This window comes from Ovis canadensis, chromosome 25 (assembly GCF_042477335.2).
Source record: "Ovis canadensis isolate MfBH-ARS-UI-01 breed Bighorn chromosome 25, ARS-UI_OviCan_v2, whole genome shotgun sequence".
NCBI lineage: Eukaryota > Metazoa > Chordata > Mammalia > Artiodactyla > Bovidae > Ovis > Ovis canadensis.
Genome location: NC_091269.1, coordinates 60,311,496 through 60,335,110, shown reverse-complemented (window position 1 = coordinate 60,335,110; position 23,615 = coordinate 60,311,496). Strand labels below are relative to the sequence as shown.

General features: G+C 47.8%; 1 protein-coding gene across 3 annotated transcripts in view; it reads right to left on the bottom strand.

Moving 5' to 3' along the window:
- WDFY4 (WDFY family member 4) overlaps positions 1-23,615 on the bottom strand; it is a 265,680-nt gene that overhangs the window by 216,649 nt on the left and 25,416 nt on the right. For 2 of the 3 annotated variants that reach the window (XM_069572500.1, XM_069572499.1), the window contains exons 2-9: positions 21,798-22,048; positions 12,645-12,759; positions 11,690-11,802; positions 9,531-9,665; positions 6,818-7,007; positions 4,325-4,514; positions 2,098-2,255; positions 179-631 (exon numbers count right to left, since the gene is read on the bottom strand). In XM_069572500.1, coding sequence (XP_069428601.1) covers positions 179-631; positions 2,098-2,255; positions 4,325-4,514; positions 6,818-7,007; positions 9,531-9,665; positions 11,690-11,802; positions 12,645-12,759; positions 21,798-22,031 — 1,588 coding nt within the window. In that variant the 5' untranslated portion in view covers positions 22,032-22,048. Of the gene's footprint in view, positions 1-178; positions 632-2,097; positions 2,256-4,324; positions 4,515-6,817; positions 7,008-9,530; positions 9,666-11,689; positions 11,803-12,644; positions 12,760-21,797; positions 22,143-23,615 lie in introns of those variants that run through there. The other variant, XM_069572501.1, reaches the window with a different exon arrangement.

Genomic DNA, 23,615 nt, shown 5'->3' with positions numbered 1-23,615 from the left:
CTGTGAAGCCATGGATCCCAAGGGTACTCTCTCTAAGCTTCATGGCACCAGGCGACCCTTGCACGCTCACTTCTCTCTGTTATGTTGATGGGTGCTGGGGCTGGCACACAGACCAGGCCCGGCTAACACTGACCCCGGCCCATTCCCCACTTCCCCTCCTGACGCTCCAGGGAGGCACCTGACTTCCTCAGGATCTTGGCGTGCTTCCGCAGCTGGGCCAGCAGCAGACCCAGGAGCCCCGAGTCCCGGAAGATGTCAGGGAAGAGTGGGTCGCTCCCAGCAATCCTGAGAATGCTCTGCAGGGCCACGAGGGTACAGAGTGACTCCGGGTTCTCCTGGATCAGACGCTGCACCTTCCGCAGGATCTCATGGGGCACATAACGCAGCTCAAACACCAGGGCCTCCAGCATCTGGAAGAAGTGCCTCTGCACCAGGATCGGCTTCAGGGGCATGATCTCCACAAACTGCGAGATGGGCTGCAGGGTCCACTCCAGCAGGAAGAAGTTGCGGGCGTTCCAGCTCCACATGGTCCTAATGGATGACAGGACTTTGGTGCAGAGGATGGGGTCGCTGACTTTGTGGAAAACATTCTGCAGGACTTGAAAGGCCTGAAGATTCTTCACAGTCACCCCTGAAGATGCAAAAAGGAATCATCCTGCAAGCCATTTCTCCTGACTATGCCCAGAAATATGTGGTTGAATTATCAGGAGGATGTGCCATTTAAAATTTATACTTTCTAATTCCTGTAGTAAATATCTATCAGAAGTCCAGAGAAGCCATCTGCCTAGGCTATGAGTAAGGTTAGAGCTGCATTGCCCAAGACGTGCTGGCTGATTAAGCCTTGAAATGTGGCTACTGTGAACCCAGGCGTGCCATGAGAAAAATACATGCCGGATTTCTAAGACATAGCACAAAGAAATGAACACGATGAAAAAAATCATTAACGGTTATTTGTATGATCACATTTTTGATGGTAATATTTTGGCTATACAGAGTTAAATAAAATATATTATGAAAAATAATTTAACCTGTTTCTTCTTAATTTTTAAAATTTTGTAATTAGAACATTCAAAATTATGGAATGTGGCTCACATTATATTTCCATTGGGCAGCACGGGGCTGGAGGATTGGTTTCAATTAGTTAAAATCAAATGATGCTAAAGATTACTAAGCAAAGTCAGTTTCATTTCTAGACAAGCTATTAAATAAAAAGACCATCTGAACCCACCCCCCTCCTTTTTCTCTCCAGAAAAAGCCTCATTCAATCCTGCCCTTGAGACACTTCCTCACAGAACTCTCTACTTCCAGCTCTCTTTGCCTCAGACACTCAAAATGTTTCTGAAACTCCTCTCTAATCCTCACACTGCCCTGTGTGTCTGCTGGAGTCACATCCAGTGGCTTGTCCTACACTGGCCTCACAGGTTTTCACCCTCCACTTTGTCCCCCTCCTTCTTTCCTGGCCCACCATCATTTGCCTTGACACCTCTCTTGAATGAGACTCTCTGTGCAGTTTCCTGACTGACCCAGGCAGAGCTAAACCCCACCCTTCGTGTTACCACTGTTCTATTTATCAGCCAGTCATTGAACAGGTTATAGCTCGGGGTTTATGTGACAGTCTCTGCAGAGCATCTGTAAGGTACAGACACCTGGCCTGTTCGCAGTGGTTCCCAGCATGGTGCAGAGCGGCTGCTGGACAGAGGCATCAGTACGTGTGGATTGAATTCATCAGTCAGTCAATCAATCAATATATCATAGAACTAAGGAGGCACTGACTCTGAGCCTGGGTTGCTGTTTCAGAGCCATCAGCCCCTGTTAGACAAGCAGATGGCACCAAGTAAGTCACATCAGGGGTGAGAATGGAAATCACAGGTTGTCTCTATTACTTGAGCAAATTCCTCTAAGTCTCACCCAGGGCGTTTAGAAAAATGTATTAAGGAGATATTCTCAATACATAGGTAATCCCCCAAAGGCATGACAGAATCAGGCCCTGCTGAGTCACCGACAGCTGCCACATGTCTGTTTCTGCACAGAGAAGCAGGAAATGACCTGCACTGCCTCTTCAGGGCGCAAAGCACCCAGGGACACCCAGAGACCCACCAGAAGCCTCGTGATGGAACTTGAAGCCTTCAAGCTGCGGGTAAGTGATGCTGTCGAACACCTTCAGCTCTGACCTCCCACAGGTTGTCAGCCACACCACCAGCCCGAGGAGCTCCTCCAGGTGGGGGTCAGCCTCGCTCTGGGTCAGTCCGTCGTACCTGTGGGGACAGACGAGACCAGCTCCCTGGATGTCTTGGACAGAACAGCCAGGTTTGCCCAAGGTGCTGGTCACAGGGAGGCAGAGGCAATGAAGATCACAGTGCTCGGCATGACCCCAAAGATCTCCACCAGTTTAGCACCGAAAGGCATGGGGCAGGGGGTGGATAAAAGTCACTCTGTTTGCAAGCATCAGCCCTAGATCTAAGGACTTGCACAGACAGAATACAGAGAAACCTGTATTTCAGGTATCTGAAATATCTCTGTACGCAGAGGAACCTGTGAGCAGAGCCACAGCGTCGGCTCACAGGAGAGCTGCTTTCCGTGGAAGGGCCCCCAAGATGTGCGGGCTTCAGGCACCAAATGGGCAGGAGCACCCCCAAAATGAGAGATTTGATATTTCAGAAGAGCAACAATACAAACATCATGGGAAATAATTGGGCTTTATTATTTATTAGATTTCTTCATGCTTATTTCAAAGGGTGGGTATTTCTTTTGTCTTCAGCTACTTATGTGTAGTGGGTGGGCTGCTTTGCTCTTCTCATGGAGAATGGTCTCTTAAGTCTCATTGTCAGGTCAAGGGTAAAAGTATTGGCAGTGTGACTCCCATTAAGGCAAAAAAGAAAACAAATGAGCCGATATGGGTCCTTTCTGACATTCCCTGAACAGTTTATTTTCCCTCCTGCCTTCCACAAGAAGTCTGTGGCAAACCAACCAGCCATTTAACCAAAGAGATATTTAGGAACTGCTGTGACAGAGACATCCATGGTAGCAGTCACCAGCCAGTGATGGTCCAGCCTCGTGTGAAACATGGCATTCTCATAGAGACATCCCTTGGGCTTCCCTGGTGGCTCAGACAGTAAGGAATCCGCCTGCAATGCGGGAGACCTGGGTCCCATCCCTGGACTGGTAAGATCCCCTGGAGAAAGGAATGGCAGCCCACTCCAGTACTCTTGCCTGGGAAATCCCATGGACAGCTACAGTGAGCTGTAGTCCATGGGGTCACAAAGAGGCAGACGCGACTGAGTCTAAGACTAACCACGTAGGGATGTCCATTCTGTGTGCGCCTTTGGAGGAAGGTCCTCTGATGTTGTCATCTAATCCCATTCCTTTGGGATGTCAGTCCCCTTATCCGAGTCATCCCTCTAGACTAAAAGCCTGACTCTGTAGCAAAATCTGTGAAGCACAGTGGTAATCTGCATCCTACAAATGAGCAACGCTGCTCGTATTCAGAGCTAAGCCAAGGGAATGTTTGTGGCGGTGCCCTCATAGAGCTTCCCCATAACCAGCGGAAGAGTTCGGGCCATCAGCAAGCTTCTTTCACTTCCATCCCTTGGTTTATCCAATCCCTGGACCCAACTTGCAGATGACGTAGCAATTCAGAGTGGAGGAAATCAGCCCAGACTTTGCTGAGTCACACCTTTGTGTGTTTCCCATGGATGAATAATTTGAGAATAACAGTAGGGGAAAGGCCCTCTGAGACAGGGAATGGAAGGAAGCCAGAACATCACCAAGCAAGAGCAGTTGGAGCTTAGTCCTCCTGGGGACTCTGGAAGGCAAAGTAGAGCTAGCCCACCCAAGGGGCAAAGAGATATTTAGGAACTGCTACGACAGAGACATCCGTGGTAGCAGTCACCTTTGCCGGGTGTATATCCATCAGCTTCTACCAGCCATTGGTAGGGGGCTAGTCCTGGGGTTTGCTGACCTGTGGGCACTTCCAGCCCCACAGCATACAGGCAGAGCTCATCACAGCCATCCTAGAAAGCCTTCCAATAGAGGATGTGGGCTCTAGGAGACTGTCAGACTAGCAGGCATGCCGGCGTGTATGCCACCAAATGGACTTGGTAAAACTGTTATTGAGCTCACCCATTGGTTTCCTAAAGAAGTTAACTTCAAACTCAGCTGCACATTGAATTACTTTCGCAATAAAAGTCTCTCTGGACACGCTCTATGGAGATTTGTATTTCAGAAGACATTCTGAGAAGCCTCCATATCTTTCTCCAGAGCACCATATGTGATTCTGAGGACCTCAGCTTCCACTGTTTCTTTCCCACCAAACACAGCCACTTACCGAAGTAACACTTTGAGCAGCAGAGGGTAGCCCTCCCCGGTCTCAAACTCCAGGAACAGAGCTGAGGAGATGGGATAGGAGTCCTTCACAAAGCCCAAGACGAGGCTCACTACCTCGCTCACCTCAGGAGCGGGGAGGGTGTCAACAAGCCTGGAGAGGTTCTGGAGAGAGATCTTGATGCAATCCATGGCTGTAGGCAGAAACACACCCATGCTGAGCTCAGAGACAATGGCTTCGCTGCATGCCCATTCCCTCCCCACCTGATTGTAAGCTGTATGTCAGGATGTGACTAAGAATTCATCTAAAATGCTTCTGCTGACTCTTGGATCAAGAAGAAGCTTCCTCTCTGAGAAGTGTCATCCTGAGAGCCACACTCTGGGGCCCAGATGGAGAGTAAGTAAAAAAGGGAGAGGATGAAAATCTCCTAGCCCTCCGCCCCTAATTCCCAGCATGCAGAGGGATCCAGGTCCTTTAGATAACAAGAGGCAAGACACAAGACCTGAGTGTCACAGGAGACCTTAAGGAAGCAATGCTGTGCAGAAATCAGCTTGATGAAAAGTGCAGGGAAGGATATATGAACACGTGGGAAGACGAAGGGCAAAAAGAGGGTGTGTTTCAGCTACTAAAGAATCCAGAGGGTTGGAGCCTGGAAGCGTGATCCACAAGGTAGAGGGAGGAAGACGGTCCATCTGGTGTGTGGCCTGCTATGGAACGCACTGTTTACCCCAGAGCTGTGAGAAGCCAGGGGAAGAACTGAGTCACAGAAAGATGCCATTGGGTTTGCATTTTGATGGATCACTGTTTTTAGGGCTCTTTTGTCAGGAGAGGCCTCTTCTGAATGCCAGGAAAGCCACACCAGTGTTCAGGAAAAGCGTCTCTCAAAATTTGAGATAAGGCATGTTCAGTCCCTCACCTGCGAGGCCACCGATACAATCCCAAGACCGCATGCTGTGCAGGGCAGCACTGAGAGCTGCCGGCTTGGCAGGGAGACACCAGCCTGGCACTCACTTCCTGACCTTCTCCTCAGCCTGTAGGCCCGTGGAAAATCCTCATTCCCCTGCAGGGGCCCTGGGCACAGGACTCTAGGTGACTAGATCTCTGTAACATGGTGTTTTTTTTTTTTTTTTTCCAGCTGAGAATAATGACTACAGTGAGAGACCCCTGGCACCAAGGCAGGCAGCTTTTCCTCAGGAGCCTCTGACTCCAGTCTGTGAGGGGTGCCTGGGTTGCTGAGCTCCTCAGGCCTGGCTCAGCCCTACACTATTACCACTGGACCATAGCTTCATCGGGAAATTTCAGTCATGGAACTGGGGATGATGCATTATCCCAGGGCTCAGTTACAGTAAGAGGGGGGACTTGTATGTGCCCAGCTCTCAGCCCCTGACACCCTCTATTATAAGGGGTCCTAGAAAGAAGACAAGTCAGGGGACAAGTGCTCGGGGACCAGCAGGTCACACTGGCAGGCTCAGATCCCTTGGAGTTAACCCAAGGGATGGACGGTTGTGTTCCTAAGAGGCACTTTAGCTGGTGAAGCTGAACAACGGTGGTGGGAAGGTCAGCTGAAGACTTTTGTCAGAACCTACTCATCCAAGTTATCCTTGCAGAGCCTCCCTCCCTGTCCCACAGTGGGCCAGCACCTGAAAGGAGGCCGATACATGTTCCCAAGATTCTGCAGGCCACAGTGGTGTCCGTGGTTCCCAGCATTACTCGAGTCCTTGGGAAACAGACGATGCTAAGGGAAGTCCCGGGACAGCTAGAAGAATTGATTCCCTCAGGGTGCAACCTTGGATCACAGCCAAGTAATGATTCTGGGATGCTGGCCAATGGGGCGCCCACTGCCAGGTGCTGTCTGAGGGCTTCAAATATGCCAGCTCATTAATGCATCCCAGCAATCCGCGGGACTGTTATCTCCATTTTACAGACAAAGGATCTTGAGCATACAGGCAGTAAAGCGCTCAAGGTCACTCAGCTAAAGGGACAGGGCAGGAGGCTACAGCCTGGCTGTCTAACCTCAGAAAGTCCTTAACTTTTACGCACACTGTCCAGAGCAGAGCCTAAGGCACCAGAATTGGCATCTCGGGTTTAATATGTGATTCTCTTCTTCACTAGCTGGGGAGCCTTGGCAAATTCTTCTATCACGCTTAATCATCGGTTTCCTCACTACAAAATGGCATTAATCGTCAATATCTAGCTCAAAAAAATTAGATAATATACAAATGAGCTCAGCATAGTATGTGTTTGGCAGTATGTGTAGTAAATAAGTTGCCCTTTCCCTCCCCCTTCCAATGGACCATCAAAATGAACAGTAAAAGCCCTGTCATGAATGGACCCAAGTAACACAGGGTCACCTACTAGACAACTGGACATCAGTGAAAACCCTGTTTGTTCATCTCTTTTTGGACCCCTGGAATCTGTGCTAATGCTGCCAGGGCATGCCAGGGTCTTATTCTAGAAAATGTGCCCACAGACCGTCCCTGGTCTCCAGGGTCATACCCTGCAGGTATTGGATGACGCCGACGTTCTGGGCCTTGGAGATGGTCTTCAGCACGCAGAAGGTGGGCTCCTTCCAAAAATAGCAGCTGTGCTCCCGAAGACATGTCGTGGCAATCATGAGAGACTGGAGCTCATTTCCTGAGAGAAGTCCCTCCAGACCCTGAGCCTCACCGCAAATGTTGAGCAACATCTGAGGGGGGAAAATACAAAGTCTCTGGTTAGGAAGCCTCCTTCCTGTAATGAATTTGTACCTTACTTTTCCTTGTCTCAGCCGGAGAGATAGAATTGTGGCTGATCACCCTCTGCCTGAGACTGGCATGGTCAACAGCCACCTATAAAAAGGTGGCAGGGCTAAAATGTGGACTCCCAACCCAGTACAAGCAGTGATTATCCTTTCCACATCAGAATAACACAAGAGTGTTTGACTTAGAGAGGTGTCTTATTATATAGAAATGTAGAAAATGCCACCTGTGGTTAAAATACAGAATTAACGGTGCGATTTAAAAAGAGAGCTGTGTTCCTGAATCCCCGGCTGGCACTCAGCCTCTACTTCTCTGTAAGATTACGAGCGTTATCCTGCAACCTCCTAGCTGGACTTCTTGCCCCCACCCATCCCATGTTCCTATGGTTACCTCCTGAAAGCCTACTGTGCACTGGTACGGAAACCAAACACCCTAATATGGCTCCCAGAGTTCTGCATGGCCCAGCCCTGCCTCTCCCCTCATGTTATCCTGGGCACTCTCCCTGTGGCTCTTGGTGGTCTTGCAGGGACCCTCTTCCACTTTGGCGAACATGGAAAGCTCCTTCTGTCCAAATCCTTGAGCCCCTTTTTGCACAGTGACGGAGGCTTAGCTGGACAGTCATGGAAGTGGGGACAGACGCGCTTTTCTGGTCTCCCCTGAAGATGGCCAGTGATTGTGGCCACGCAACCCTTCACTTGGCCAGCCGTTGCTTCTCCTCTCCTGTCTCCTCCCCCTTCACATCTCCATCCCAACCTTCAGCTCCCTGGTTCAATGCCATTTCCTCCGAAGTGTCTCCGTTTATGCTCAACCATAAGTCAGGTCCCCTGGCTCTCATTTCCCAGCACATCTCTCAGTTTTCCATGAGAGCATTTAAAGAACTGGACCCTGCTCCTCTATTCATGCGATTGGTCTCCCCAGTCGGCTTCTCCATCTCTCTGTCGCCCCTACGAGAGGGTGCGGGTCTAGTACAGAGATGCACCCAAGAGGAGCTCTGTACAGTTTTGCGGAGTGAAAGAAGGAAGCTCTGAAAAGCCTTGAGGTGGTATCGCTGTGGCTCACATTCTGTCCGTACGTAGAGAGGACAGCTGAAGACAGGGCTGCGTTAATTGCCTGCAGAGCACGTGGAGACCACACAGTGAAGACTTGTTTACGTACCCAGTCCTGTGTCCTGACCACCACTGAAGATATGACTTATATGTGGGCAAATGAGGCCTACATTTCTAACAAGCGAAGCTTAGGGGACACCCGGCATAAGTGGAATCCGGCAGAACTCATGAGATGCCCACTGGTAATGAGGATTCTGGCTTGAGCATTGGTCTAAAGTGGGCGCGGCTGTGAACGTGCACGTTCAGGGGCCAGCTGCACGGGCAGTTCCCAAATGGTCCTGTGTACCTGCTCCGTGTGATACAAAGAGAAGGCAGACAGACAGTACCCCGCCTCCGCTGGAGAGGCCGGAGGAGTTTTCTGGAGAACACAGCACGCCAGCAGCTGAGAAAGCAGAACTCGTCAGTAAAGGGGAGAGAGGCGAGAAGTTGCGTGAAAAGCCTCTGCCAGTCGGAGAAGATAGGAAAGACAGGTCATAACATGAGCACACCACAGGGAATAGTGGCCTGAGATGGCGTCTGAGAGGAGAGATGGAGGTGGCCCCACAGAGTGGGTAAACGCAGTCTCAGAAGCCAGATTCCCAGGTTCCAATCCCTGCCCCCATCCGCCTCCTCTATGACCCTTATTGTTGTTGAGTTGCTAAGTCACGTCCCACTGTCTTGTGACCCCACGGACCATAGCCTGCCAGGCTCCTCTGTCCATGGGATTTCCCGGGCAAGAATACTGGAGTAAACTCCCATTGCTTCCTCCAGGGGATCTTCCTGAACCCACGTCTCCTGCTTGGCAGGTGGATTCTTTACCACTGAGCCACACTTGGACTCTGGACCCGTGTTTACTCACCGTACTTTAGATCATGTTGAATAAAGATGACAGTACCACGCACATCCTGTGATGAAAGACAGGACTCAGGGAGGTGATGGGTGTAAGCTTATGGCACAAGGCTGGTACATAGCAAGTACTTACAGAGTTACACAAGGGGGGCTTAGCGAGTTTGTTCTCAGAGGTGCAGGGGCCAGAGATAGGAGGTTCCAGGTGCCCAGGAGGGTGGGCAGGACCCTAGACCACAGACTGGAGGACAAGAAGTTGGTGCAGCCAAGCAGAGGGGGAAGAAAAGCACACTGTTCTGAAAGAGAACAAGGGCAACACAGAGATACAAGGAGGTGGAGAGAAACTCTGTCTTCCAAATGCACGGGATTCCGCAGCATTTGCAGAGCCTAGGGGTGAAGGGGTGAGCTGGGCCCTCCAGGAGAACAGAGGAGGCTCAGAGCTAGGGGAAGAGAGAGACCAGAGGAGGTTGGAGAAGCAGGTTGGAGGACCAAGAAGAAGCTTGGTCTTGGCCCAGGAAGTCCAGCCCTCCCCCCACTCACCTGCACAAACATCCTCTGAACTTGAACATCACTCTCAGGAAGCTCATCCTTTTCCAGAGGAAAGACAAAGAACAGGTAGAGGCACTGGAGGAGCAGGGCTGGGAGCCCAGACTCAGCGACTCTGCCCAGCGTCTCCTGCAAGGGAAGTTCAGACGTGGCCAGGGCTGCAGAGCGCAGCTCCGGACCCAGACGGGAGAGGCCATCCAGCTCGCTTCTTTCAGCCCCGAACTTGGGGAAGCCACTTCCTCTCTCTGGGCGACACATTCTCAATTAGGAATGGAGACAATTTTAGGGCCAGTGGGACAGCTGTGAAGATTAAGTTTACATAAAGCGTGTATTACGTGCTAGGTAGACATATCTTTTACATGATAGAGAGATGACAGGAAGGAAGGGGGAGGGCTGCTGCGGAGCAGAAATCAAGGGCATTCCTGGCAATCACACCGCTGATTTTGACAGGTTTCCTCCTGATGAGGGAACTGGAAACTCAGTCAGGAAGAGGTGGCAGAGAACAAGTTCAAGCATCTGAATTAAGGACACGATCAGGGCCCTTTCCATCCCCTTGCTCAGATCCAAGACCTCAGCTTGACCCAAACAGCCCTATAGGTGAGGACCAATAACCCAGAGAGCCACACACCTCAACAGCCCCAGGGCTGCCAGACAGAGAGGAGACAAGGAGTCAGAACAGAGGGATCAGCCCGAGTGTGCAGCGCCACACGGCCTCTCTCCGCGGGCTCTGCCTGCAGCTCCGCCGCTATTACCGCACTGCAACCTCTGCACGCGTGCGCACATACATGAGCGTGAGAGAGCACGTGTGTGGCTAATATAAAGTACGCAATATCCCACCCTATGGGCTAAGCTCACAGACACGGTGGGTACGTTAGGAAAGGGAAAGGAAGAATGTACAGTCTGGGCCAGCTCCAGGCTGCTGCTGCCTAAAGGTTTTCACTGCAGGGAGGGTCTGCCCCCTGTACTGGGCACATGAGTGCGTGGCCGCACTCAGGGTGTCTCTTCCTGTGCTCTGAACTGCACCATCTCCCCAGAAAGCCAACTGCTTACTCTCTCGCTGCTTTGGAGGCAGACTCCTCCCAGCAGAAAGCAAGGCTTTAGGTTAACTTATACTGCTCACGCTGAAAATAGGCCTTCCTCAGGGGGTGACGAGCCCCCACCTTGTGCTCCAGGTCACTGTCCCAGATGGTGGTCCAGGCGGTTCACAGAGAGGAAATGTCAGGTGGGTGGTCCTCCCGCTGGTGAGCAACTGTTTGCCGTGCTCCTCTCCCGCTTCCTGGTGCTATCTCCAAATGCCCGTCAGATGCCCGTGTTCACCATTAGCCAGAGGGCAGCCACCACTCCAGCCTGGTTCCCTGCTGTTCCTAGTCTGGGCACCAGGACACTCACAGTGGGCGCTCTCACTAGACAGAGGAGCCTCTGGACCTGCCCTGCACAGGACTTTGGGTCATTTATGCTGATGGCCACAGCTTCTGGGGGCTGCTTCTGCCTGAGAGGCCACCAGTCATCGGCAGAGCACTCCCACGGCGGGATGAACACAGCCAGGACGGGGCCTGGATGGTAAGAAGGAATAGCAGCCGTTTTCATCTCCGGTGCGGCTCTGGGCAGGTGCCCGCAGGCCTGGCTCCTTTAGTCTGAGTTCAGCAGGAGGCAGTAAACAGCAGTGGCTCAAAGCATCAAGTCAGAGAGGCTGTACACCACAGGCAAACCTGATCGCTGTCCCCAGTGCAGCCTCGCTGTAATCTGACTCCTGGGGTCCTGGGAGGATTAACTGTACAGAGCATGGCATGCACCCAGCCCCGCCCTGACACACAGGAAATAGAGTCTGCACACACCACCCATCACTGATCCTCACACTAAGCCTAGAGCGGAAGCATTCTTATCTCTAATTTTAAAAGTAACAGCACAACAGAGATGCAAAGAAATCAAATCATTTGTTCAAGGCAGCACACGAGGTGAAAAGGCAGGATGTGAATAGGCAGGATTTCAGACTCTGAAGCCCTTGTTCTTTATCCAAGGGGCACAGAGGAGGAAAAGCAATCAGTCAGTTTCGTGGAAAGAAAGCACCCTTGAGAAATTCCACTGCCCTGTGCTGGGACATTGGTGAGAAGTGCCCAGCCAGGGAGGCGGGGCCAGTGGGGCCTGGAACTTACGGAATCTGTCCCCGTGAGCACGTACACCGACTTCAGGAGTAGGTAACCATCCTGATCCACGTCCGCGTCTCCCTTCCATCGCAGCAGCTTCCCAGCTGCTACCCGTGCTTGCTCTGACAACAGTGGTGAGGAGAGAAAGGTCACCAGCAGGGCAGTGCGGTGGCCAGGTCACCCAGCTCCCCCCACTTGGGCCCCTCTCTCCCTAAGGTTTGCCTCAGCACCCTCACGGCACGTCCACCTCTTGCACGCCCGGCAGTGATGCCTGTATCTATACCAAACATTTCACACTCTGTCATCATTAATCTCCTTGGAGGGCAGCTTTTATTATGCCATCGTCCCTGTTCAACAACCATTAGTGGCTCCTATTGCTAAATAATAAGAACACGCTCCTCAGCAATTGGACTTGCCACAATCCAGTGTCTTCTCCCCGCTTCCTATGTCACACAGCCCCTTCTGTCGCAGGGATTCCTCCATCTACACCATGCTCAAGCTATTCCTTCCCCCTGGAATCTCCTTCTGCTCTCAGCCTCATAGCCCAGGCTCTGGGGGTCCACCTCCATGAAGGGAAGCATGTGAGTCAGGAGACCTGTAGCAGGAAATCTGCTTGGCTTTGGTTTTGTGTGTGTGTGTGTGTGTGTGTGTGTGTGTGTGTGTGTGTATGTGTCTGTGTATATATATCACACACATATACGGTAGGGTCAGTGGTGTGAGTGTGTACATCTGTGTGTCCCTCCCAAGAGCAGCAAATTTTCCCAAGTTCCCCTTCTCTTCCCTCTTCTGGCCTTTTCTTTTGTTCTCCAGGGTCCTCAAGGTCAGAACCTGGCCTGCTGTACATGTTCAAAGGCTCTACTCTAACTCCCCTAGAAAGCAGAGAGGGGCTTAGCCAGAGGCCTGGGAGGGGCCCGCAGAGCTGCTTTGCGCTCCATGAAGTTCTCCAGGACAGCTCTTCTCTTACCTGCAGGCTTTCCCACAAGCGCCTTCTGTATTTCTTGGGCAAACTGGTTGGAAACATCTTCAGCCAGCCTTTGAAGACTGGGAAAGCAGATGATCCCCACGGAGTGTTCCCAGGCCTGAAGCGCAACATGCAGGATTCACTCAGTGATGTCAAAGCTACAAAGCCAGGCATCAGAATCACCGCCCTGCCAGCCTAAGTCGCTTTCTCGGGTTCATGGAAAGCCGCTAAATCACCCACCCTCCAGCTCCTGCTGTCTCTCTACACTAGTACCTAGGAATTCTTCAACTCATACTGAGATCCAAACACACCCAGCTTTGACTCTGGACATCTCCCCTGAACTCACACTCCTGAAACACCAAACACGCTTTACTGAACCCGCTGCCTTCCCCCCAAACCCAATGTTTCTTGTCTCAGGGAATGGCCGCACCGAGCACTCACCTGCTCTGTAGGAAATTCCAAGAGGGACTCTCTAGGCCCCTCCTCCCTCCCCTTCCTCACCATCACCTGCTGGGTCTCCCTGATTCTCCCCTTACACTCCTGTCAAACCTCATGCAAATATTTTAGTTTGGTAGTGCAAGTATTTCTTTCAGATAAATTCTGAAAGATAGAATTGTAGATTTTAAAAAGTGGGATTTTCAATTGCTATTCAGTCGCTCAGTCGTGTCTGACCCTTTTCGTGCAACCCCATGGGCCGCAACACACCAGGCTTCCCTGTTGTTCCCTATCTCCTGGAACTTGTTCAAACTCATGTCCATTGAGCCAGTGATACTATCCAATTAAAAGAGTGTTTTCTTCCCTTTTTTTAAGCGATTTGGTACCTATTACTAACTACTAACTCACTCTCCAGAAAAAGTTTACCAGATTAGCCTCCAAGGGCTCCCTGGAAAAGGGCTGATTTCTCTCCACACACACCAACATCGAGCACTGTGGTGCTGTTTCATCCTAAATAAGAAAACTTACAGAAGAAAAAATATCTCATTTCAGTTGCAATCTTTGGGTAACTAGAGTGGATGAACACTTTTAATGCCTTTTGAATTGTCTGTTCTTACTCTTAGCCTATTATTCTGTTGGGTTTTTCATTATTTTCTTATTTATTTTTAAAATCTTTTTATGTACAAAAATCATTAACCTTCGGTCTATAACATTATCTCAATTTTTCGGAATCTGTCATTTCATCTTTAAATGTGGTATTGCTTGGTAAACTGCACAGAAATCTGAAATTCTTATGAAATGAAATTTCTCAGTCCACTCCGTTACTTTCTGGATTTAGTTCCAAGCTTAGGAAATCCTTTCCCAGTCCAACTTGTTGCTGTCATTGTTTTTAGTCTCCCATTTCTTTTAATTTCCTTTAAATCCTCTCTTATCTGTCCCTTTCATCTCTATCCAATCTGGTCTTCTTCTTCTTTTTATTATTATTATTATTTTAATTTTTATGTTTACTTTATTTTACTTTACAATACTGTATTGGTTTTGCCATACATTGACATATATGGGGAGGGAGGTGGGAGGGGGGTTCATGTTTGGGAACACATGTACCACCGTGGTGGATTCATGTCAATGTATGGTCTTCTTTCTCCTCAGACTTTCTCTGATTATTGTTTAAAATACTATTTAATAGAAGGCTTACAATTCTGCCTGGGATGCCAGGCTCGCTCCAGAATTTCCTCCAGTTTCCATAGTAATCCTGTTCCCAGGTCTGCTTTGCATGTTTCCTTTCCCTTTGTTCTCCCGTGTCATCACAGGCTGAGTACAGAGCAGAGTGACTATCCTTGGCCCCAAACTTGAGTTCCTGGCAATTCCTGACCCCAGGTTCCCACCAGGGAGGTAAGCTGTTGTGTGCATTCCTGGCAATTAGCGGCCACTATGAAATGCAATTTGCTAGACTGTCGTCCACCGCTCCCACTCACCAGCCATGTGAAATTATATTCCTTCCCAAAGGCCTGACCAATATTTTTTAAAGCTGAGATCCTTCTTCTAGAAAGGGTGAGAAAGACACAAAATTGCTAAAGGGAAATCGTTCTCAGTGTGTTTCCTTGCAACAGATACTGTGTTTGTTTAAAAGTAAAAACCTTTAAAACTCTTCTTGATATAAAAAGACACTACATACAAAACAAGGACGCAGACTGCAGATTCGGAGGAAATATTTGTAATGCATGTAACTCACAAAAGGCTGGTATTTAGACCCCTATAAATTAATTATTTAAAAGGCTGATTTTTTAAAAACAGGCAAATGAAGCAACAAACAACTTATTGAAAGATAAATAGAAAATTACTAATAATCAGGGAAGTAAAAACTATAACTGCAAGAAGATATTTTATACTTTTCTGGTTAGCAGAAATGAAAAATCTGACAATCCCAAATGTAGGGAAAGTGAGGAACCATGAAACCCCCCTACCCTATGCTGGAGAGTTACTTGAAAGAACCTCTTTGAAGAAGCATCTAACATGATTAAATAAAGCTAAGGGGGCACATGTCCAACCACCCAGCAATTCCAGCGCTAGAGAGACGTCTCTAAGCATATCCCTAAACATGTGGCGTGTGTGCGCAGATGATATGAACAAGAAATAGCTACGCAATGTTATTTTTGATTGGGAAAAATTTAATGTCCATCAGTAGGATAATGAATGATTTGTGACAAATTTATACAAGGCTATCACATAGCACTGAAAAAGAAAAAAGAAACAGAGCTGTGTCAGTACAGATAATCCCAGAAATAGAATGTTGTGGAGAAAGCAAATTGTGAAAGTATATTACAGTTTGAGTCTACAAAAACTTGTGAGACTATACATAAATTACATGATATTATTACTTATGGTTATAAAAATACACCCATATTATTGTATAATTTACACGCAGTTTTATAGGTATCTTAGAATGATACCATAATATACTTTTACAACTTGCTGTCTCTTTATCTATCATTTCGCACAGGGCATGTTAATTCAGCAGGTTGGGAGTTACCGTTGGGAGTGAGCAGGAGGGGAATAAGTTCTTGAATTTACACACAGGTGGCTTTAGTTTATCCGAAATGCTGTGTTTCTTTTATATGGCTGGTGCATGCGTGCATGCTAAGTTGCTTCAGTCCTGTCTGACTCTTTGTGACCCGGTGGACTATAGCCCTTCAGGCTCCTCTGTCCATGGGATTCTCCAGGCAAGAATACTGAAGTGGGTTGCCATGCCCACCTTCAGGAGATTTTCCTGACCCAGGGATCAAACCTGCATGTTACTTCTCCTGTCTTGACAAGCAGGTTCTTCACCACTAGCACCACCTGGGAAGCCCATATGGGTGGTGAGTACCTGGCTATTTATTTTGATTTGAACAAAACTTTGTATCTGAAATAGTTAAAAAATGTTCAGCCCTATAAATGAACACAGTCACACCTTTCCTTTGTAAATAAAATAAAGCAAATAAACAGCATATCAGAACTTTGCTAAAACTACAAAAACAACTAGGTGAATTTCAAGCACTATTTTACATAGGAGACCTCCAACAAATATTTGATACGTGAATGTATGATGATGGGACCCACATTATGCAGAATAATGGCCAAATGTGTTGCTGGGTTTGTGCCAAATGCTGTGACAAGCACTGACATGCATTGTTTTCACTAATCCATGTAACATACCTTTGGGATTGGTATTATTATTATTCCCACTTTACAGAAACTGAGTCAGAACCAGACGGTAACCTGAGATAACCAGTTAAGCAGCAGAGTGAAGAGCTGAATTATCTCACACATACCAAGATAGCATGTGCCTGTCTATGAAATGTATGGCTACTGCCTGGAAACCAGCTATCACCTGGAAAAGTTCATCTCTGGAGAGAAACGTCAGTCCTCCTGGCTGGGAATTTCAGTGGTACCATTATTTCCTTCCCCAGGACTAAGAACTCTATGATATCTTCCTAACAAATGTCCGTGCCTCCTCCCAGCGCTGGCAAACCCTCAAAAGTCTGATTTGCAGGCAGTTGACTCAGAGGCATTGAGATTGTCTTTGAGCAGTGGGACTCCAGGAGGCACTCTACAATAAAGCTAATTGGGCCACTGTGAGCTGAACAGTAATTGTACACTCAGCCAGATTCTCCCAAGGCTCACACTCCTTCCTGGGACCATGATGGCTACTTCTGGAGGCCCCATGAACTCTTTTGGGCCATTGGGGTGCTATTTAATGCACAGAGGCAATCATTTACTGAATGGTACCATGGAGACCCCGAAGAGTTAAGGCAACTTTCAAAAGGAACTAATTTTTTCCCCAAATTGGGATTTGCATGCTGGGAGAATATTGCTCAATATTTTAAAAAATATTCACTTACATTCTCTGCGCTGCACCATCATGTCTTGCGGCTGTCCCCTCCCATGGAAAAAAGAAGAAGAAAGTGATGCTCTGGTCTCCAGAGCATAAGGAATGACAGCAGCTCTAGAGGAAATGGGAGAAAACCTTGGCTTTGAAAGACAGAGAACCTGGTCAGTTTTCAAGCGTGACTGCCACATTGCTATCTCTTCATTGCTGCAAAGTTTGATGATTTGGCCTTTAAGTAAACTCAAAACATTTCAGAGACTTTACGTGAGTTTCCCCTGCTAATTCTCTCCTTTGTAACCAGAAAAAAAAGTGATGCATCAAAAGTTCATTAACATAACAAAAATAGTGTTCCCCTGAGAAGGGAATAAACCATGTGGCAGGCCCCACTCTGAAGTGGATTAGGGCCAGAGATGAACAAGAAGGCGTATTTATCCTCACCCTCCCCTCTGGATGCCACACTCGGAAATAACTCTTGGTCACCCTTGTTATTATATTTAATGTTACTTCTCTCTCTTCCATAGTCAGTTGACTCCATGCTGGGTTTATATAAGAATAATTGACTACATCCAACAGTATAAACTGTGTACCACTGGCTGAGCAGTTAGCCTAAGAGTACCTACACACACACACACACACACACACACACACACACACAAATACAACTGACTTAGTTTTAATTCCAATCCCCCAGCACTAGGAAATAAATGGATTCCTGCTTGTGTTACCCACTGTTCTGATTATCTATTGCTGTATAACAAACAAGCCCAAATTGAGTGGCTTAAAATAACAGCAATCATTTCTTTTTCTCATGGACCTCCAGTTCAGGCAGAGCTCAGCAGGAACAGCTTTCCTCTGCTTCCCTCGGCTGGGGTGGTAAACAAGGGCTAAGAGATCCGAGACAGCACACTCACATGGCTGGAAAACTGTGCTGGCTATCAGCAGCAGCGCAGCCGCAATGTCAGGAGCTTCGGTTCTCTCCACATGCGCTTTTACTCAGGGCTGCCTGGGCTTCCTCACAGCATGGCAGCTGGGGTCTAAGAGCAAGTCTTCCAAGTGACAGGGAGAAGCTACAATTCTCTTGAGACCTGAGCCCAGAAATGTCATTTTTGCCCTATTCAATTAGTCAAGCCATCACAAACCCATCTAGGTTCCAGGGGAGGGGACACAGATGTCACCTCTTGAAGGGAGCAGTGTGAACCTATTATCAGTATCCCTAATCTACCAAATGCACAGAGTTGCCTTTTCCCCCATGTCATCCCACCCCTGAGATTGTCTGTCCCAGACAGGGAGGAATTTTACACTAATTGCCAGGGATTCCCCATCGTCTAGCTGCCTGCTTTCTCTCTAAGTACATATTCTAAGGACAGTCTTCAACAACTACACCTGTGACTCTAGTTTCTCCATCTATTATTGCCCAATATCTATATGCAATGAGAGGATACGAATGGTTGGCTTTTCCCTAAAGCAAAGTCAATGGAAGGCCAACAGGACCTGCCCATACTTGTCAGAGGAAGGCCTTCTCTTGCTCTAAGAGCTTGTGATAGGAAGGTTTCAGAAAGACCAAAGCCCAAGGCTCTTCAATGGTCCATTGAATCCTTCCTGCCAGCACCACTCTGCACCCTGGGAAGTCACCGGCTCTGTGCTGCTTCCTGCGTGATCCAACAAAACCACCTCCTTGTCTGCACCATTCTGGAGTCACCTCCCTAAACAACACAAGTGCAAGGAGTGGCAGTCTTTCTGAACTCAAGGAGACATAGGAAAGTCTTGACTGGCCACTTGCCACTTAGCAACCCACTTGCTAAGAGGGTTCTTTGCAAACAAACTTAAAGAACTCTGTTTTATGGATATACAATTCAGAAGAGAGTTTTTACAAGCTTGATACATTGTAATCCAATGGCCATACTCAGGCTTCATCTACAGCTCAGATTTTATCTGCACTACAATCCCTCCCCCCAAAAAACACCAACTTCCCACCTTCCCCATGTGCCTTTCTGCTACCAGTTCTTAATTAAGAAGTTTGAGAGCTATAGTTCTGGCAGGATTTTATTGGTCAGAATTTAATAGGAACAGCAGGTTTGTAGACATATGGGCCTTAAAAGAATATAGATTTTAAGAAAATGATAACAAAAAGAAAGAAAGAAAAAGCTGGTGACAGTCTGCCTCTACAGAGCTCATCAGAGGTGGGCTCGAGAGACCCAAAACATAGCAGATTTTGTCAGCAGTTTTGGGGATCATGGTAACTAATGGGATTTCAAGCCGCACACGTGTAGTCAGTTTCCGGGAGACTGGTGGAAAGGGAATGGGCACCATGTCTACGTTCCATGGGCTTCACAATCCTCATCTGATCTCCTCTCATGGTATCCCAGCAAAGTGGCACTGATTCCACTCTACAGATGAGGAAACGAAGTCTCAGTAAAATTTAGTAGCTTGCTCAAGGATGCTCAGCTAATAAGCAGTGGAGCTGGGTCTGGAGCCCTGCTGTTTGACTCCAAATCCCATGTACTCAACAACAGGGCCATCGTTCTTCCTGTAATTAGGAAAGGGTTTGGGAAACAGGAACCAATACTGATGTTAGGTTAATAGTGACCACTTGCTATCCATGAGGTCAGTGTGTATATAGGGTCAGGTAGCACAGATCAGTGATGTGGCTTGGGTGTATTAGAGAGTGAGGGACTAGGGTAAACTAAGAGGCCAAGACCATTTTCTGTTTAACGAGGTGCCCCAACCGTCTCCATCCAATTATCACTATTGGAGCTACAAATATTTTCAGAGGAAGTTGAAATCTGAGTCTCACATGAAAACTTTCCACTTTGAAGAAATGGCACCAATTCATTTTTGAATGAATTCAATTTTGAGAGTCCCTTGGACTGCAAGGAGATTAAACCAGTCAATCCTAAAGGAAATCAGTCCTGACTATTCATTGGAAGGACTGAAGCTGAAGCTGAAACTACAAGACTTTGGCCACCTGAAGTGAAGAACTGACTCCTTGGAAAAGCCCCTGATGCTGGGAAAGATTAAAGGCAGGAGGAGAAGGGGACGACAGAGGACGAGATGGTTGGATGGCATCACTGACTCGATGGACATGAGTTTGAGCAAGCTCTGGGGGTTGGTGACGGATAGGAAAGCTTGGCATGCTGCAGTCCATGGGGTCATAAAGAGTTGGACATGACTGAGTGACTGAACTGAATTCATTTTTAATTCCTAGAAGCCAAATAAACCATTTTAGGTCCTACTCAGTATCCTCTGTTCTGGACAGTTACAGGTAAAACCTCTATTGGTCTTCCTTACTTTCATAGCAACAGGCCCAAAAGAGATTATAGGAACTCAATAAATAGCTCCTCTGTCCATGGAATTCTCCAAGCAAGAATATTAGAGTGGATAGCCATTCCCTTCTCCAGGGGGTCTTCCCAACTCAGGGATCAAACCTGGGTCTCCTGCATTGCAGGCAGATTCTTTACCATCTGGGCTACTAGGGAAGCCCAAATATTTGTACAACAAAAGAATGAATTCTCAAATCAACAATCTGGAGAGAGGCAAAGAGGTATGAAGCCCTGGCTCTCAGGTGCAGAGCCTTTCATCAGAGCTAGGGCTGCTCAGAGGGGTGGGAATGATACAGTGCTATGGCCGAACGCATACGCTTTCCCAGCGACTTGGTGGGTGAGGGGCAGCGATTCTCACATTTTTCCTTTTTAAGGCAAAGTTGATCTGAGAACTGGGTAAAATTGCCTCCCAGAAGTTGGAGTCATCAAAACAGGAAGGGCTAGGAATGAGAAACCTAAGTGGCCTCTCTTTATCTAGTTGCTCTTTTCCAGTATGTTCCCTATGCACCAGTTATCCAATCTGCGAAATGGGATATATGGAACATACTCGTCCAAAACATGGGGAAAATTATGAATTCATAGACAGTAAGTTACTTGGCAATTTTTTACAGAAAGGCATGCCTAAGTATTCAGTGCATCCTATAAATATGATCCCAAGAAAATTCTGAGTCATCTTTGGAAATCATTAAGTATTTCTGGTTAATAGGTTAGAGGAAACATATTAGCAAAGGGATTTCCCAATAAAAATCTACCAAAGCCTCCACCTGGATATCCAGGTCTATTTTCAAATGTGAAAGTATCTCATATTCTCCATGCTTTGAATGTAAGTACTGGATTTTGCAATAATATCCCAAAATCAATGGTCAAGCAAAAACTAAATCTTCAAAAAAGATGCTTGTTTAACTCTACAATTAGACTTTAACACACTCAACTCCAAGGCAGACCTCACTAGCAGGAACTTTATTCCAAGACAATAAAGAAAATTCCTTGTACCCAAGCTGTTCTCAGCTGCCACCAGCCAGAGTGCCAACCCAGTGGACAGGCTGGGCTTTTCCTGTGTGTCTGCAGCCAAGGAAGGGAATACTGCTCTGCTGCTCCCCACTGATCACATCTCAGTTTGTGTGATTGACGCAGCTTAGGTTCTGACTCTCCCAGGCCCTGGTATTGAGTCTCCAGCCACCCTGCCACTCACATGTCAGGACACGGATTCCTTTCTTGGCTTCCAAAGGAGCAGGTTTCTCCTCTGGCTCCTAAGCAGGGATTGAACAATATCACTGTTGAACAATGTCCTTTTTTAACTAAAGAGACAGTAATACTCAAGAGCCAACTGTCCATCCTTTCCAGGTCCATCCTCACCCTGGAGATAAGCCGTGTTGCTATCTTTATTAAATAGCACAACACTCTCCTCTAAGCAACCAATCAGAGACCACTCGTGATGATATTAAAACCACCAACTCCAGCTTCCAATCATCCCAGAAGGGTCCCCAGAGTGCTGTATCATCTTTTTACAGTTTCAAAAATTAGAATACCAACCTTTAGGAACAGTGGGAGAAGATTCAACAGGCTCTTCTGTTGTTCAGCCGGGCTCCTGGGAGCCAACTGCTGGTATTCCAGAAACTTCCTTTCTAGCGTCTCCCAGAGGGCAGTGGGGCCGGGGGTCTGCCCTCCTGGTGGGAAATCAGGCTGTGCAGCATCAGGCTGGCCTTTAGTTTTGGAACCTGGATCCTCAGCTCTGTCTTCAGTCTCCGAGACATCTTTCGCCTCCATGCCTCAGCAAAGCAAATCTGAATTAAGAACAAAAGAGAAAACTGAACAGTCCCATCACAACACTTTCTGATGAAGCTGATTGTGGAACGAAATATCATCCTCATTTAGCCCAGTTCCTATAGCAGATGGTTCCTCTAAGAATCTGAAACTGACTAAAATAAGGAACACTTCTGAAGAAAGAGGTTCCAACCTAGATGTGGCTCATACTGACAGTCTAACATTTGCCCTGCACCATCCTGGGCTGTTTACACAGACTCCCTCACAAGAGACATGGGCATTCTTATTTTCTCTGCTTAAGTAAGGAAACTGATGATCCAAAAGGCACCCAGGCAATGAGACATCCAGCTGAAATGTAAACCTTTAATACCAAACTTATTTTTTTTTTTATTATCTGACACTACTCCTCTTTAAGAATGCTGAGTAAATAGAAAAAGCATGTAAATGTCCCTCGATATTTGCAGAGGCATGTAATTCCATATCTTCTATTTTAACTCCATCACGTGAGACTAAAAGGGTGCAAGTTCTGCATTCTCAGCATTATTAGCTTCACACTCAATACTTTTAGAGAACTTTACCCTCAAAATGACTCTTGAACTCCCCAAGTTAACTTTAAAGAACCTCTCTGTTAGTACACACAAAGCCGATGTTTACAAGCTGGGAAGCCGGGGTCAGCAGGCCTGAGGACAGGAATATAGGCCGTGTGTGCATGCCCAGTCGCTCAGTCCTGTTTGACTCTCTGCATGCCCGTGGACTGTAGTCCTCCAGACTCTTCTGTCCATGGGATTTTCCAGGCAAGAATGCTGGCAGGGGTTGCCATGCCCTCCTCCAAGGGATCTTCCCAACCAAGGAGTTGAACCCGTGTCTCTTGTGTCTCCTGCATTGGCAGGCAGATTCTTTACCACTAGGGCCACTGGGAAGCCCATAAAACTGGCCAAAGGCCTATTCACCAGGTCGGTAGCCCTGAGAAAGTGCTGCTATTTGTGCCTGTGACTGTTCGATTGCCAGACTCTGCTGCTGGGGCAGGACAGGCCCCCCGCACAATAGAAGCTTGTCTGTTGTTTGTCTGTCAGGAGTGTAGGAAACTCCGAGCAGAGACCAGAGTGCCAAGGTTCCCTGCAAGACGCCCTTCCCAACCATGATGGCACCATGATGGGCACATAGGTGCCCATCCTGGAATCCAGCCAGCAACTGACAGCCACCAACCGAGGGATGGCGACCAGACAGATGGACACAGAGGTGGGTCCACAGCGTTCTTCTCTGGGCTAAGAAGCTGAGGAGGCTCATCGTGCTTTATTCTGAGCCCAAACACAGAATCCTTGCAGCCTAGAATTCCCGCTAACTAAAGATCGCATGGCCGAATGAGCCATCCTTTTTTGAAACGTTCTCACCTTTTAGGTACAAAGCTTCTTGAGCCCCTGCTCTTCTTCTGTCAAACATACTCTCACACTTCATTTGCAGAAGTCATTTTCTTATATAAAAGTCATGTACATTCAGCATCAAAAATTGGGAAGGAAAAAAAATATCAGGAAGAATATCAAGCAGGCCTACATCCAGAAAGTTGACCATTGATATTGAAGCTTTTCT